Below are 16,427 nucleotides of genomic sequence, written 5' to 3'. Positions count from 1 at the left end.
TATGGACCCCTTGCGCCACCAGGTGCCGCGATGACTCGCAGCAGCTAAAGTTAACGTTCGAATTCTCGAATTAAACTTTTTTTTTTTTTTTTACAATTTACATGACTTTGTACAAATGCGTGGCTTACTCAGTGGGAACTTTTAGAAGTTATTTTAATGTATGCAGCTTATTAAAAAATGAATTTAGTGTACGCATGTTATCCTCAACAATGGTTAGAAGCCATCAGTTGGGTGCTACCAGTTCTATTTGCAAGAAACAGGAAAGGCAACTGGTGCTGCGTACGTGCAACAAGCAACGTTGCAGCTGGATGGTGAATGAAAGTAGCCTGGCTTGTCACTGCAGATAGTGACAAATACCTTTCTGATTGGAAAGGTTGGACAGTCCTGCAAAGTGAAGCCAAAAATGGCTTATCTTCTGAGTTTATGCCAATAAAACTCAGAAACATGATGTTTACAACAGACCTAAGCATAGGAATCTAAAGCAAGAAAGGATCAGCAATCACAGCTAATTTATATGGCTTGTCAGGGGAAAGGGGGGCGTGTGTAGAAACAGTACGAAGGTAAAATTTACGTCCATTGCTGCACCACGAAAATGGTCCCCAGAAGTTGGTCCAAGAAGGGAATGCAGCCCATGAGCTGGAAAACGGCTCCTTATCCCGCATTAACCAATAACAAGGAAGGCTGTGTTGTTAGCTACCACAATTTACTGGCCGAGAACTGTAACTCAAATGGCTGCTATGAAAAGAATTGCATTCCAACGATTATTTGTTAACGAACATTATTACAACTGCAAGCACAAAACAGCTAATGCGCTTCTTCCCCGGGGGCACAGAAAGAACGGGAGGAGCGTGTGAGCCTTCCTTCCGAGAAGGCACCTGTCCAGGTTCCCGCTGCCTTAAGCGGCAGCGCCCAAAGACCTTAAACCCTGGCCGGCATCACGCTCCACCCTTCCTCTTCTTCCTCCTCCTCTTTCCTTCTCGCCTACTTCCAGATCTCGCGAGACGCTCCCCTCTTTCTGGTTGCGCTCATCATAGGGCGCTGGAGCTGGGTTCCATATTGGGGCATCGCCTCAAAGCTCTTTCCGCGCCGTGGGTCTCGCGAGACCTCTGCAATCGGGGACTTAGGAAGAGGTCGGGAGAAGTCAGGCGGCGGCAGCAGCAGCAGCGGCTCCTACTCCTCGTCGTTGCTGCTTGGCTTTGCACCCCCCCCCCCGTGCAAGCTCTGCTCTCCTCAGGGGGACCCCTCGCGCCCACCTGTTAGGGTCCCTGACTTGGGGCTGTGCAGGAGGCCCCGGGGTTGCGACCCGACAGGCGGCGGGAGGCAGAAAAGCCCCGCTTGGCCTGGCCTTCCCCTCCGGCCGCGGGGCGGGGTTGGGGTGTCGGCGGCGGCTGCACGAGGCCAGTTACTGAGGCGGCCGCTGGGCGCGAGCGACCTCTTTAACCTCGGAGCAGGAAACCCCCTTTCTCCGAAGGGGGAGGAGCCAACGGTTCTGCTCGAGGGTCTCCCCCCCCCCACTCCCGGCCGCGCTGGGTGGGGCGGGCTCGGGGTCGAGATGACCCAAGAGCGGCCCAAGTTCTACCGGCAGGAGCTGAACAAGACGGTCTGGGAAGTGCCTGAGCGTTACCAGAACCTCTCTCCGGTGGGCTCCGGGGCTTACGGCTCCGTCTGGTAAGTTGCTTCCGCTCTGGCGGGGGGGCGGGGGAGAGAAGGCTTGGGGAAACTTCGCTACCCGCACGCTCCCTTATCCCCACGGCCCCGCAGCCCTTCGTGCGTACGGGACAGCCACCGCCGCCACGAAGGCCTGTCATTCTGAATGGGATGATTGATTAGCTGGGAGATCCTGAAAGCGGCCCTAGAAGGCGGTGGATCTCGCCTATGTCCACACCCAGTCTTCCTTGCAAAAGGAAGTCGGTTAGATCCTGTGATTCCGAGGGACCGGCTCTCGGTTGCAAATACTAAAAGAAAAAGCGTTGCCTGTTTGGTTCTCTTGCACCGTAATGCTGGTGCAGTGCAAGTTAGCAGCAGAAGTAGTAAAGGCGTTTGATGTACTTGTCGCTCCGTCTGCTGCCAGTGCCTTGATCTCCGTCACTTCTTCCCGTAACCGCTATGAACTCATTCCCTACTTATTTGGGAACGCACAACCCGTAAAGTCCACAGTTGAGCAATGTCTCCAGAAGCAATCAAAATGTGCACCAAACAGTGGCTTTCTTCAAGTTCTCCAGTTTTCAACAGGCATGTTAAGCATCTTATGCACGACCCTTTATTTTGCTTTGTGGTGCCAAGATTATTGGCTTTGGTAGGAAATGACTTCTTGATTATTTTAGTTGCATTTGGCTTGCGAACTGTTGGGTGTTTAATGAGGTTTGGTTTTTTGGCAGAATCTTGAAAACAAACATAAAGCAATATTCTCAACACTGCACAATTAAATAACTTGTAATTAGTCTTATTATTTTTTCACATTTTTATTCCAGCACTCCTTGAAGAAGCTAAGGGTTATGTACATAGTTTCTTCCCCCACTTTCTTTATTCTCACAAGTCTGTGAGGTAGGATAGGCTGGTATCTCAATAAACACCATGAACCTGGATTTCCCCCAGTTTCTTACATTGATCTTGCTGGGGATTGGAGTATGGAATAAGAGTTTACTTGCAACTGGGGAAGATGTGTAATGAAGAGGTTGAGTGCAAAGCTGCTGAAGGAAAAACAGCTGGCGAGGGGTAGCAGAGATTGGCAGGAGAGGAATTTGTGATTCACCTCCTCATGATGTCATAGGCACTATCCATAGATGTTTGACTTCATTACCACATTCCTCACAGCAAAATATGTATTACAGTTAGACTGCCAGGACAAAGCATAGAAACTTATTCAAGAATCCAACAATAAATGGATGTTGTCTTGGCTACAGAACCCCTAAGCCTCTTGGGCTTGCCAATCAGAAGGTCAGCGGTTCAAATCTTTGCAACAGGGTGAGCTCCCGTTGCTCTGTCCCAGCTTCTGCCAACCCAGCAGTTCGAAAGCATGCCATTGCAAGTAGATAAATAGGTACCACTGCAGCGGGAAGGTAAACGGTGTTTCTGTGTGCTCTGGGACAGTGTCCCGTTGCACAAGAAGCGGTTTAGTCATTCTGGCTAAGAGATGTAAGTATTTTTGTATATAAAACGACGTAACCATTGCAAGTTCAAGGTAGTCATAACTTCTTTGTTAACAAATACTTGAATTGTACTCATCAGACTACCAGCCTTCTGTGATAGTTTAGCTAGAGTTACATGTATATATTTACCTTATTTACATGGCACAGTAAACTAGTGAATGGTTTGCAGTGAAAGTACCAGTCTGAGCCACTTTGTTCCTCTCTGCTAGCCCAATCTCTGGCTTAACATTGTGTCCAAACCAAGGGTTGTGGTTTATTTCCTTCCAGACAAACACTATGATCTGTAGCAAAAGTTTGTTCTTGACTTGGGAGGAGCAAACTGGCTCGTGATAACTGAAAACAAAGACTCAGACTCTGTGTATTTGTGTCCTTCTGCAGCTACATAGCACTGTTCTTTTAATTGTAGATATTAAGCCAATTTACTGCTTTAAACAAAACTCAGAGTTCTTGTTCTGCATTTTTTCCTAGAAAAACATATCTTGATTTAAACTGTTTTATTATTTCATGTCTCATTTGAAACAATATTTCACTTGCTTGTGTTTTGTCAGATAAGAACAATATCATGAGACAAGTTCTCATAGGAGAAAACAATGAAATTTTGTTTTTTAAACACCTACAACATAGATCCTGGTGGCCTCAGAAATTTGCATTCATTGATGACTCTGATAGGCAGGTGTGGTTCATTACACCATTGCCGTGGTAGGATAGGAATGTATACTGCAGAGTTTTGAAAGACCTTAGCCTTTTTGCTAGTTATTACTGCTGATACATCTAGTTATTGTAGTGATCAGTTTTCAGAATAATTAATGGTAATTCCACTGCCCTCTTTTTTTTTTTGTCACTAAGAATCAAGTTTTGTGCCTTGTATCAATTAAGCAAATACACATTATATCTCCATTCCCTCTAATATCAAGTGCAGGTGGTTGAGTGCCCATTAATTTTGGAAGCAAAATGGAGAATTAAAGTAGTGGCCTACTTAGGCACACAGAAGTATAGAAATTTAATAATATTAATAATGCTAATGCTAATATATTTACAAACAGCCCAGCAAAGTTTTGTGAGCTCTTGAGATGTTTGGCATGATTTATCAGAAAATGCATGTGTGAGGTTGGGGATAAGAATTGGCTTACTCAGACCACTAACAGTTTATTGCAGGTATGCTAGAGGAGGGTAAATTTGGGTTAGGTATGTGATATTAGGTCAGAAAGTACCAACCGCTCTACACTATATATGGTTGTTTCAGGAGGGAAAAAGCATTCTTTTCCCTTTAATCAGAATCACTATACTGTATAGCTATAAAATACAAAAGGGGGAAGTTTTGGGTGGGCTGGAAAAGTAAAAACAAGTTGTGCTTTTTTCTCATCATTAGAGACTCAAGCTCATATAAAGCTTCTGTTTCAGGCTGCTTAGAGCACTACACATAGTGGGTATACACTGATACCCTTGCAAGTCTTACTGAAACTCCCATAGGGAGGGAGAGCTATCTCTATTCTCTATAATGTACCATTCACTTTCATGGTATAAGTGAGGATGAAGCTGCTCACCTAGCCCCCTGAGCTTGCATTATATGAAGGAATTTCTCATTTGTTATGGCCCAGTACCACCACCCAGTAATTATTTCCAGACTTCATATTCTAAGTTTATGTTGCTTCCTCTCTACAGCTAGCTAGATCCAGATAAGGCGTTATTGGGGGCACTTATGCATCCCGTGTGTCTTGCAGACCTTTGTAGATCACACTAATATCACCAACAAAAATACCAGCGTTTCCCATTTTTGTTCAGATGCACACTGCTTCTGTTAAAACATCCAAATAATTTCTAACTGAATTGTTAGATATGTCACATGTATGTGATCTGATCTGAAGGATGGTGGTTTGCACTTCTCTGTAACTTAGTAACTATCACAAATCATTACATTTTCGTTAAAATGTGTGGCACTTGTTCGAGATCTTCAGAAAAAGTAACATATCTTTCTACTGTTTTCATCATGCCTTATCCCTACCCTGATTTCAGATCATTTAAGTCTCTGCTCACAATATTTTTGTCAGGGAAAACTTGATTTAGATGCAAAAAAAGGAATAAAAAGCAGAAGTGGAGTTTTGTTTGCAACTAAACATTTTTTCCTGGCTCTTGCAACATATGTTCTGTGGTAAGGCAAGGTGCAGGGCAGTGCCATATTGGCAGGGTAAATTAAAAGGGAACTTGTTCTTTAAAACAATGCTTCAGTAGAAGCATTCTAAAAATGCCTCATCAATTCCATATTATGATCAGGTACCAAACATAAATTATTGAAAAGCAAATCCATACTAGTCTAGAGTCAATTGAGAAGTGCGAGTGGCTTCCTGCTAGTGTGGCACTAGCCCTGCTCTAGAATAGAAAATTGGATGTATCAGTGGATCCTTGCAGAAAGGCACTTAGCATCATTTGTATCTGCAGGTGTTTCCACTAATTTAACACAAGTCAGTGGGATGGTGAATTGCAAACCTAATCAACTTCATTTATCAGACAAGTTTTGCTTGGTGCTCCACTCCCCTTTTTTTAAAAAGGCTTGATATGTATACAAGTACCTATTTTCCACACTAAGAAAAACAAATAAACTTTAGAAAATATTCCACAATTGTCCCAGGTATAGACAGGTGCCCGTGACAATGGCACCAAAGTATGCTGTTATAACCACATTGGTTGTATGTGTGTTTTAGGGTGAGGAGTAGTCTGGCTTTCTGATGGTAAAACTTGGAATTCCAAAAAATCTGCAAAATGTGTCCCATAGGCAGTGACATCTGTACCATACCACCTTCAAGTTATCATCACTGTAAAGCTATTGGCTAACATCACCTGAAAATTCACTTACTACCAGAGATCCTAGGTATTCAGTGCCTTATTTCTACAAAAAACTTGCTTGGAGACATCCATCATGTGTCTTCTAATGCTGTGACCTGGATACAGCGAGCACTAGCTTCTGAAATGTCACAATATTCTGTTGAGGTAGAAATATTCGAAGTTACAGGAAGTCATTGCTATATCTTTTGCTGTGAGTCACTAAATGATTGCAGAAATTGTCATTCCTCCTTTATAAATCCAGCTGCAATTCCCAAACTCATCAATACATTCTTAAAACTCTTCTAATGATTCATTCTAAAACTTGTAAGCACCTTCACCTTTGTTTTCCTGCCTGCTCTTACACAAACCTTAAACTTGTGACTTATTTCTTCTTGGGCACAAAGTTATATTCATTTAGTTAAACAAGATACCTATTGAATCATTTTCATGGGGGGGGAATCCTATTTTAGTCTTAATAGGCATATTTAATGCTGTTTTTTTTAACTATTGTTTTTTAGTTCAGCCTTTGATGCTAAAACTGGCCTGCGAGTGGCTGTGAAGAAATTGTCCAGACCATTTCAGTCCATCATTCATGCCAAAAGGACCTACCGTGAACTACGTCTGCTTAAACATATGAAACATGAAAATGTAAGTTTGGGGAGAAAACTAGAAATGTACATTTCATTTGGTTTCAAATCCTAGGTTAGGAGTTAATGCTGGCTTGATAACCATGGTGTACTTGGTACAGATAAAATGGCAGACCATAGTGTCAGGGTTTTGTTAAAAGAGTAGAGGGGCCAGAGCAAGAAAATGAATCATTCAAAAGTTCATTCCCAATACCTTCATCTTGACTGAAAGCTGAGAAAATGTAACATGTGTACCATAGTATTTTCAACATACTAGAGCCAGTTGGTTATAAACTGTTTAAGAAGTTTCTTAGTTCTGATTTTGTGGTGGTTATCGAGTCCTGTCTATTTCAAATGTTATGAAAACTTTCCTTACTGGTTAAATTCTCTAGTTTTAAAGTTAGCTTAATGCATGAGTACATATTTTTTTCATTTCATTCATTGTTTTGGGTAATGGCTTCCATGTGTTGATTTCAATATTTTCTTACAGAATATATTAACTAGGGGAGACCCTAAACCTTGGGGGAAATAACGAGTCTGTTAATTAGACAGTTGTAAAATGTGAGAACTGTTGCAAAGTATCTCACAGTCCCAGTTTGTTTCTGAAACACTACAAGAAGGATGTTGCAGAAACATTTCTACCTTTTATGCTGCTGTGAAGAGTTTAGTGTTACTATTTCATAGTATGCATGAATAATATGTGTGCACAGAGTGCAAACTACTTCAAATCTGTGCTCCTGCTTTCTTCCCTTAACCCTAACCCCAACAAATTATGCAATTATAGTACTAAATAAATACAACAGCATATACCTCAGGGTGATTTTTAATCCTTTTTTTGGAACAGTTGTGTTTCTGTTCATAATATTTCTTCAGACATGCCAGCAAACACCAGAGGTGTGACATAAGCAGGGTGACTGACATAGGAAAGCACCTCCTAATCTCCTAAAGCAGGAATGAGGAATCTGCAGTCTTTCAGAGGTTGTTGGACTTCATTCACATCAGCCTCATCCAGGATGGCCAACAGTCAGGAGCGATGGGCAGCCCAAAAACATTTGGAGGACTACAGATTTACCACCCCGATGTAAACCCTTGGTTCACTAGCATTTGGGTAGATTTTTAATGACAGCACTCACAGTCAAACCTCAATTGAAAAACGTAATCTGTTCTGGAGGACCGTTCAACTTCCGAAATGTTAAACAACCGAGGCATGGCTTCCGATTGGTTGCAAGAGCTTCTTGCACTCAAGCAGAAGCCGCTTTGGATGTTTGGGTTCTGAAAAACATTTGAAAACCGAAGCATTTACTTCTGGGTTTTCGGCATTCGGGAGCTGAAACATTCGAAAATGGAGCTGCTTGAGAATCGAGGTTTTATGGTACCACTTACTATTCATCTGTTTTAACCACACTAACGTTTGGTCCATAATTTTTAATTTTCCTATAAATGTAGGAGAATCTTTAGTTCTTGCATTTCAAACAGGAAGGTATTCTTGCAGCAGTTTTACAATGTAATTACTTGGTTGGGCCTGAGTGTACTATAAAAATAGTCTTTTCACGTATTTGTCCCAAGTTGAAGCTTTCAACAACTATGAGTGACAAAGTGTTTGGAGAGGACAAAGGAGATGGGAGGAGGGAAAATAATTTACCACTGAGGCAGAACATAGGTTAGCAGCCATAGCTTAGGGCAAGGAACTACACATCACAGAAGCCCTAACTGTAGTCTTGACCACAGCTATAATGCCCAAGGCCCTTCTAGTTCTTGAGCCATCTGTGTATTCTGCCTGATCACTTCTTTGTGTCCATGGGGATTTGATTTAGCTGTGTTGGTAATGTTTAGTCAAAAGTCAGATGACAAATACTTTAATGAAATAAATATGTACATTGCAATGTATTTACTTTAAAAGAAAAATCCAAATTCTTTGTTGGATACATGAACAACATGTTGTCAGATAAATCCCAGGACATTTTGTAATCCTTGGGATTGATGCATAGGGTTTATTTGTAAGCACTAATATAGTGTCTGGCTCTCTTTATTTTCCATGTCTTGTGCAAAAATAGCTGCCCTCTGGCACTTGCAAGAAACATCCACTGATCTGTGTGCATTTAGATATATACAGTAGTGATAAGTAGAGATTTCTGCAGTTGAAATAAGTTATCACACTTGGGTTTCAGCTGTGCACATGAATGAAAATATTGTATGCCTCAGAGATGGACCCTGTATCATAATATGATTACCCTGTATAATATCTTCACTTTACATCAGCCTTTTGGAAAAAGAAACATGAGTAGAACTAGTCAAGATGCCTGAGCCATGAATTAGCTTTCCTATTTACTATATGTGTATATTTGTGGGATTATTATTCTAGTGTGAAGCATGTGGTAGTCTTCTGCTCACATTTCCCCTACATTTAGTTTATTTTGTTTGTGTGGGAACAGACCATTTTTGTCAGTGCTGTTTGTACTGATAGCAGTACTTGCAAATGTATGTTTTTAAAACCCCTCTTCTCCAAATTCTACTTAATGTGATGTATCCCTACTTAAAGCCTGTTAAAAAAAGGTGAACGTACAAAGTCATATTTCATGGTCTCTGGTATGAAATTACATGTTACATGTAAATGTGTAATGGAATCCTGAAAGCCCTTTTTAATTAGAAAAGTCAGTTTGCTAGGGGGTGATTAAGATCAGATGAGTCACATCTCCCTTCCTCTGCCTTCAGAGTTCCATGATGCATTTGTAAGGGCAGAGGGTATTCATAGAATGTAGTGATGGCATGCTTGCCCTCCCATCCCCCTGATTAACCTATACAGTGGTACCTCGGGTTACAGACGCTTCAGGTTACAAACTCCAGTAACCCAGAAATAGTACCTCGGGTTAAGAACTTTGCTTCAGGATGAGAACAGAAATCGTTCTCTGGCGGTGCGGCAGCAGCAGGAGGCCCCATTAGCTAAAGTGGTGCTTCAGGTTAAGAACAGACCTCTGGAACGAATTAAGTACTTAACCCGAGGTACCACTGTAGTACTAACTAGCCAGAGAGCTATTTAGCTAGCTGACACTGACTTCCATACTTGGTTTAGTTGCAATACTACCACCAAATTACCTTGACTTGTACCCAGTGGCCATATTCAAAGGAGAGATGAACAAGTCTTTTGTCCAAACATGCAGCTACTTTGTTTCGCTAGGTTGTCTTCAGTTAACTATAGGTTTCCATTACATCTGAGCTCATAACCTATAGTTAACTGCTTTCGAACAGGGTAGGATATCAAGCCATGCTTTGAAATTAGAGCTTATATTGTGGCTTGTTCTGAAGCTGTTAACCAAGGCCTCCATTTCAGAGCCGTTGAGAAACTATACTTGCGCAGTTCCAGATTTGTTTGCTCGTACAGCAAAGAGAGAAAAGAAGTTACATGTGCACCTACAAGGTTCATTTATATCTCATCTCATTAAGCTGAGATATGATATTCTGAACCAACCCAGTGTGTATCACTGCATATTTACATTGGAGGTAGCGCTGAGCTATTTGATATGTTTACACCCCTTGTTTTTGAAAAATAAGTAGCAATTATGCTTTAAAAAAAATTGTCACTTCTTTTCATTAAGGAAAATAGTTTACAACGGAAACAGTGATCTGGAGCCAAAGATGAAGCAGGAGGAGTCCATGCATGCAACATGATTCTTTTCTCTGATATTTTTCAACATGCCACATTACAAGATTTTTGAAAGTTGCCAGATTTAAAGGAACTATTTTGAGTTTGCATCTGTGTAAGGATAAAAGTCTTACTTATGTGCAAGTCGATGTGTTCATGTAGTAGGCACTTTGAATTGGGACAGTGTATATATGTGAGTTGAGAAATGGCAGATAAATGTAGAAAATGTTATTCCTTCTGTGTCTTTTTCCCTTTCTAGGTTATTGGTCTTCTAGATGTGTTCACACCTGCAAAGTCACTAGAAGAATTCAATGATGTGTAGGTAACCCTTCATAGCCTTGATGTTGGAAATAGTTTCCAGCCTTGATGGAAACGTCCTTATCTATAAGGAACATTAATGTAATAGAATCAAAGGTTTCAGTTTAGACAGGACTTTTGATCGCTATTGGACAATGAAATTAGGCATATGGAGGAAGAAGTATGTAGTCACAACCCTTCATTAATTAGCATGGAAGGTAGCTATAGGCTGTTTCACACACTAGATTTTCTTTACTCAGTAGTGGGAGTAAGAAATTATTCAGTCATGTGTGAAAACTGTAAACATCTACTTTGCCATGTTGACATTTGCCAAGAAGTTGACATCTGGCTCCAAACTGAAAAATCTGCTTAATAGTAATACAGGATATTGAACTCACTTTATGTAACTATTTCCCATCATGCAAATAGCCTGTAAATACAACTCTCTAGCAAACAGTGTTTCCGTGCATGCACTGCTCTGATTTGCCAGAAGCGGCTTAGTCATGCTGGTCACATGACCCGGAAGCTGTACGCCGGCTCCCTCAGCCAGTAAAGCGAGATGAGCGCCGCAACCCCAGAGTCGTCCGCGACTGGACCTAACGGTCAGGGGTCCCTTTACCTTTACCTTTACAACTCGCTAGCACTGTAGCTCAACTCTCAGCTGGTGTGATCTAGAATCCTCAGTGAAGGTCTCCCTCTTTAAAGTCATGTTATCAGTTTGAGGGTGTTTTTTTTACTTTACAGTCATACCTCGGCTCTCGAACACCTTGGGAGTCGAACGCTCCGGCTCCCGAATGCCCCAAACCCAGAAGTGATTGTTCTGGTTTTCAAACATTCTTTTGGAAGCCAAACATTTGACGGGGCTTCCGATTGGCTGCAGGACCTTCCTGCAGCCAACCAGAAACTGCGCTTTGGAAATTGAACATTTTGGAAGTTGAACAGACTTCTGGAATGGATTCTGTTTGACTTCCAAGGTACGACTGTACTAGGCTCTATGTCTGCTCATGCACAGTAGATCCCAGAACATGCTGTGTATTACTTAGGTTTCCAATTTCAAATATTCCAAATTCAAACTCTAGGCCATCCAAATTTTGGATCTTAATTCCCCTCTCCCCTTGGTTTTGTGTCTGGAAGGGGAATATATATGAGTTATTCTGCATCTTAACAGTTTTGATTTATTACTGAATCCAATTCTCAGGCCTAAGCCATTTGAATTAAATGGCACAGTACACAGGATTGCCATGCTTATAGAAGCATAACAAATTTAAATGTTCCATAATTAGGTGCCCTGAGTTACTTGTGGAGACAGAGGTTTTAAAGCTTTTTAGTTGCAGAATATTATTGTTGCTTTAAGGTTACCTCATGCAGGTGCAGTTACTGTCCAAAGCAGGAATGTCAAGTGTATCTTAAAAAGGAGGGGGAAGCGTCGCACATTGAGGGAGGAGAGTGGGAAATCCAGACTGCGCAAAGTACTTTAGCTATATGGAAGGACTTTTGGGTTTTGGTAGGAAATTGCTCGTTTTAGCAAGGAGGGGAGTAATGTATTAATCATGTGACCATCTTCAGTCACATAGAATGATTGAGCCCTGGTTTCTTTAGTCATCACTTTGTACCAAGGCAGACTCATGGATATTTGCAGTTGTATGATGAGACAAATGACAGATGTCTTAAATAGCTGTTTATAAAACCTGTTGGACTTGTACGTGACAGTTTCAAAGCACATGTTGAGACAGGCTTCCTGTCACAATAAGTCCATGTAGAAGTATTTTATTAATGATGCACATACACCCTGTACACACCTTTTACCATGTTCTTACTCTTGTGGAGAACTGGAAAGACTGAATCAATGCAGAGATCAGCCTAGTTTCATCGTCGTTGAAAGGTAGTAAAATTACTAATTTCAATAGGTCTTTTTCTCTTGGGGCTTCACATTTAAAAATACTTAAAACTAACAACTATTTTGTACTAGGAGCTGGTTCCCATATAGCCCTGCCATATAGGTGGGGTGGAGAATACATGTAAATTCTTGTGTGAGTAGATCCTGCCAAACATTAGTCTGACTTAGGAAAAGGAGTAGATGGACTGTGTGGTTATACTCTAGGTCCTGTGAGTGATCAGGGAGAGTGTGCAAATCTGAGACTCATTCCTTGGCCTCAGCCCTCTGTAACCTATGAGCTAAGACCTTGCATGAAGCAGGCCCAAAATAAATATAGGAAAAATATGATAGTTGTGAATTTAAATTACAGTGCATCCTTAAGAAATCTCTTATTATCTATTGGAATTTTAAATAGAATGGATCTTTCTAAACAATGAGAGATGCAGGGTTATACATGAATCTGCAAAAGATAGAACTGTCTTATTGCCTATTGTCTTACATTATGAATACACTCTTTTTTGCATTGCAACACAAGTGTATTGTATATCTCTGTACTAAATGGTTTACATTCTTTATAATGGCTTGTATCCAATATAGTGCTAAGTACCTGTCACATCCGGAATTCCACTTGTCCACTTGTGCAAAGGGACTTCCCCCCCATCTTGTCCCTCTGAACACATCATCTCAAATCTGTTTTGAAGGTTTTCTCAACCCTCTGGAATAGATTGCGAGAGGATGCAGGAGGAGGAGGAGAGGGAGGGAAGTCCCATTTTGCAAGAAGAAATCCTTTTGCTGATGGAAACAATGGAGTTAGATACTGCCCAATGTATTCTCACCATACATTTAAAATTGTATCTGTACCATAGCGGACTACTGGCTATGAAAAGGTCATACATCAAACCAATGAATTTTCATAAATGCAATAGGTTGGATCCAGATTTAGTCGTATTTGAAGAAGTTGGTCAGTAACTGATTTCAGTGGAAACTAGGCAGCTAACAGACCAGCCTAAATCCCTGTTCTATCATGGTGGAGGGAATTTTAATGGGACAGAGTTATCCCTCTGCCTGGTTCTACCACCTTTTGCTGTTGGCAGGGAACAGCTGCACCCTGTTGCACCGACCCAAAAGGCAGGTCAGCAGAAGCTGCTGCTACTGCCAGTATACTTGCCAGCAGTAGCCAGTGGAAAACTCGCCCGCTAGGGGGTGATTGGGGGATGATCTGTGCTGTACAGGATCTCTTGTGCTGACCACCCTGCTGCCACGTGATGGCAACAGGCCTTATCCAGGCAACTGGGGTGCTGGCACAGCAAAGGGATATATTCCCTTTTTGCCACCTTCTGCTCTAGCTGGCGTGACTGGTAGGACTGTGGAAGTGGTGGTGACTACATGGCACTGTCAAAGCCCACCGCTGCCAGTGATTGATCCCTAACTTAATCTGAACAAAATCCAGTGCTACTCTATAAATGCTCTGACTCACTCACCTACAACACATGGAGGTAATACCATTGTTTAATTCTTGTTTTTTAGATACCTTGTAACCCATCTTATGGGGGCAGATCTGAACAATATTGTGAAATGTCAGAAGCTCACAGATGACCATGTACAGTTTCTAATCTATCAAATTCTTCGTGGTTTGAAGGTATTTGCATTGACTCTATTACTATTGTATTCTGTATGCAGGTGGCAAATAAAAGACATACTTTCTTCCCATTAGAGAGGTCCATAGGCATACTTTGGATTCAGATAAAAACACCACCACATGGTCCTGAATTGGTTGAACTGACCCCCATTATGACAGTCATGAAATATTAGCTGTTCTTTTTGAGAGTCTGAAGAGAGGCAAAGATATCATTACATGCTGCTCTCCTGAATCAGCTCAGACTTGCCTCTTGTATTCTGCTCTCCTCATGTTCAGAGGAACTAAATGTTCTTTCTGTGTGGGAGGAATTTGTTTTATGTGTTATATTCCCTTTGGTGGTGGGGGGAGGCACTGCAAAAAAAAGTTACCTAGAGGGAAAGAAGGGAACGGGATCCTGCTGGAGATACCAAGGCAGAAGCCAATACTTTCTGCTCGGTGGTGCTATCTTGTTTCACCCTTCTGTGTAGGAAAACAAGGAAGGGTGTTGAGAGGCACAGAAAGATAGTGAAAGCTACAGCATTTGCAGCATGATCACAGGCACTTTTGTCACTTTTTCAAGTCTATATTTTCTGACCTGAAGAAGAAATGTGCTCCTAATTGGTTTGTCATATGCAGGTGAGTCTAATCTAGGAAACGCACTGCATGCATTAGCTCAGAGAAACAGTTGTGTCACTTTTGAATAATTAGCACAGCCTTACTGGAAATAAGTTATAAATCGTTGTTATTTTTTAAGTAGAAGTTCCTTCCAGAACTTCTAGATGCCCTCTTATATGTTAAATGTTGTGAACCTTGTGAGGTTACTATCTCGTGAGATTTCTGGGGCACCAGACGGATGCAGACTTTGATTCAGTAGTTTCAAAATGCATCTGTACTTTGCCACAGAATGGGGAAGAACCAAATATGAAGGGATGAAAATATGAACATTGTGCAGGCATTATTCCCTCTTCCTTTCTGGTTGGAAATGACTTTGGTTATCTTCAAAGGAACAAACTCAGAGCAGGCATTTCTCAAACGTCATTAGAAAACCACTGAATGCTAGATGAGTAAATGTAATACAAGACATAGACTTTCATAAGCCATGGACCTTCATAATGGAAAATAGTGTCTGAACCTAATCTTCAAAATATTTTTATTTTCAGTATATCCATTCAGCTGACATAATACACAGAGTGAGTATTATTTTTAGTGTAAACTATTCAATGAAAGCAGCATCCTGGGAAGTTGTAGCATTAGATCTTTGTATATCAAAGCAGCAGTAAAATTAAGCTAAAAGTTCAATAAAATTGCAATAAATATTTTAGTTAATGCTGGGAGAGAGTGAGTCTAGACAGATTCTGTTCAGGCATAGTTCACTTTACCATGGGGTTGGCTCTGGCCATCACTTTTCTTAATATGTGCTTGCAGAGTACAGAACTGTAATTTGACTTGTTTCATATATTTGATTGGCTGGTTGTTTTTTCAGGGGTAGGATTAATTCTTGTTTATATACATATGGTTGATGCATACTGTTGAAAATCTCAGTGAAGTGTGGATTATGGTAGGATTGTATTACAGTTAACATCTGAAGATTGTTTTTGAAAGTTGAGGAATACATTAGATGTTGCCAGTGCTAAATTTCACGGTTGGGACAGCTTTTTTATCATTGCAATGCTGTGACACCAGTATCTCTTTTTTTCCTTTCTTTTAGGATTTAAAACCTAGTAACCTAGCTGTGAATGAGGACTGTGAGCTGAAGGTAAGGTGGTGTTAGTGTACACATAGCTTGTGGGCAGCCTAGCAATCATTTGTTTAACAGGTCAGGACCTGAATATCTTAACAGGAAAATGTAGGCACTAATATAAGCCAGTCTGTTGACCCCTGGACAAATATTTTAGAATTTATGAGTCTTTGTACACTGTTGGCTCATAAGGTATTTAATAAAAGTTCCACTTTAGTTATTCCATGGTTGTGTATTTGTGGTACTGTTGAACTGCTCTTGTTTGAAATTGGGCACAGTGCGGTTAGGGAGTCACATAAGAGCTGTAAATCCTTGACAAATTTAGTCTTACAAAAGTATGTTTCACCAAACCTATTTCTGGAAGTGTTCAACAACATTTCTTTTCATCCATTTTTTGCATCTTCTGAAAATGTAGATAATCAGATCAAAAGTCCAGTTTGTCCTTTTAAAAAAAAAAAGTACCAGTGCATTACTATCTTCCCTGTTCTGCAGATTCTGGATTTTGGATTGGCACGACACACAGATGATGAGATGACGGGGTATGTAGCAACTAGGTGGTACAGAGCTCCTGAGATCATGCTGAACTGGATGCATTACAATCAAACAGGTACGGTGTCTCATTAATCAAACCATCAGAGATTTGTATAATAAAACTGTATCATA

At 41.0% G+C, this 16,427-nt stretch overlaps 1 protein-coding gene across 2 annotated transcripts in view; it reads left to right on the top strand.

Moving 5' to 3' along the window:
• Positions 1 to 1,003: 1,003 nt before the first annotated feature.
• The window catches only part of MAPK14 (mitogen-activated protein kinase 14), a 31,060-nt gene continuing 15,636 nt past the window's right edge, over positions 1,004 to 16,427 (top strand). The window contains exons 1-7 of one of the 2 annotated variants that reach the window (XM_083445865.1): positions 1,004 to 1,668; positions 6,488 to 6,617; positions 10,495 to 10,553; positions 13,936 to 14,047; positions 15,187 to 15,216; positions 15,735 to 15,782; positions 16,257 to 16,371. In XM_083445865.1, the coding sequence (XP_083301991.1) occupies positions 1,553 to 1,668; positions 6,488 to 6,617; positions 10,495 to 10,553; positions 13,936 to 14,047; positions 15,187 to 15,216; positions 15,735 to 15,782; positions 16,257 to 16,371 (610 nt within the window). In that variant the 5' untranslated portion in view covers positions 1,004 to 1,552. The remainder of the gene's footprint in view (positions 1,669 to 6,487; positions 6,618 to 10,494; positions 10,554 to 13,935; positions 14,048 to 15,186; positions 15,217 to 15,734; positions 15,783 to 16,256; positions 16,372 to 16,427) is intronic. The other variant, XM_083445866.1, reaches the window with a different exon arrangement.

The sequence above is a fragment of the Podarcis tiliguerta genome, assembly GCF_965153285.1.
Source record: "Podarcis tiliguerta genome assembly, chromosome: 6".
In the NCBI taxonomy this organism is placed as follows: Eukaryota; Metazoa; Chordata; class Lepidosauria; order Squamata; family Lacertidae; genus Podarcis; species Podarcis tiliguerta.
Note: the sequence above shows the minus strand (reverse complement) of the source record. Positions and strands in the feature narration are given on the sequence as shown.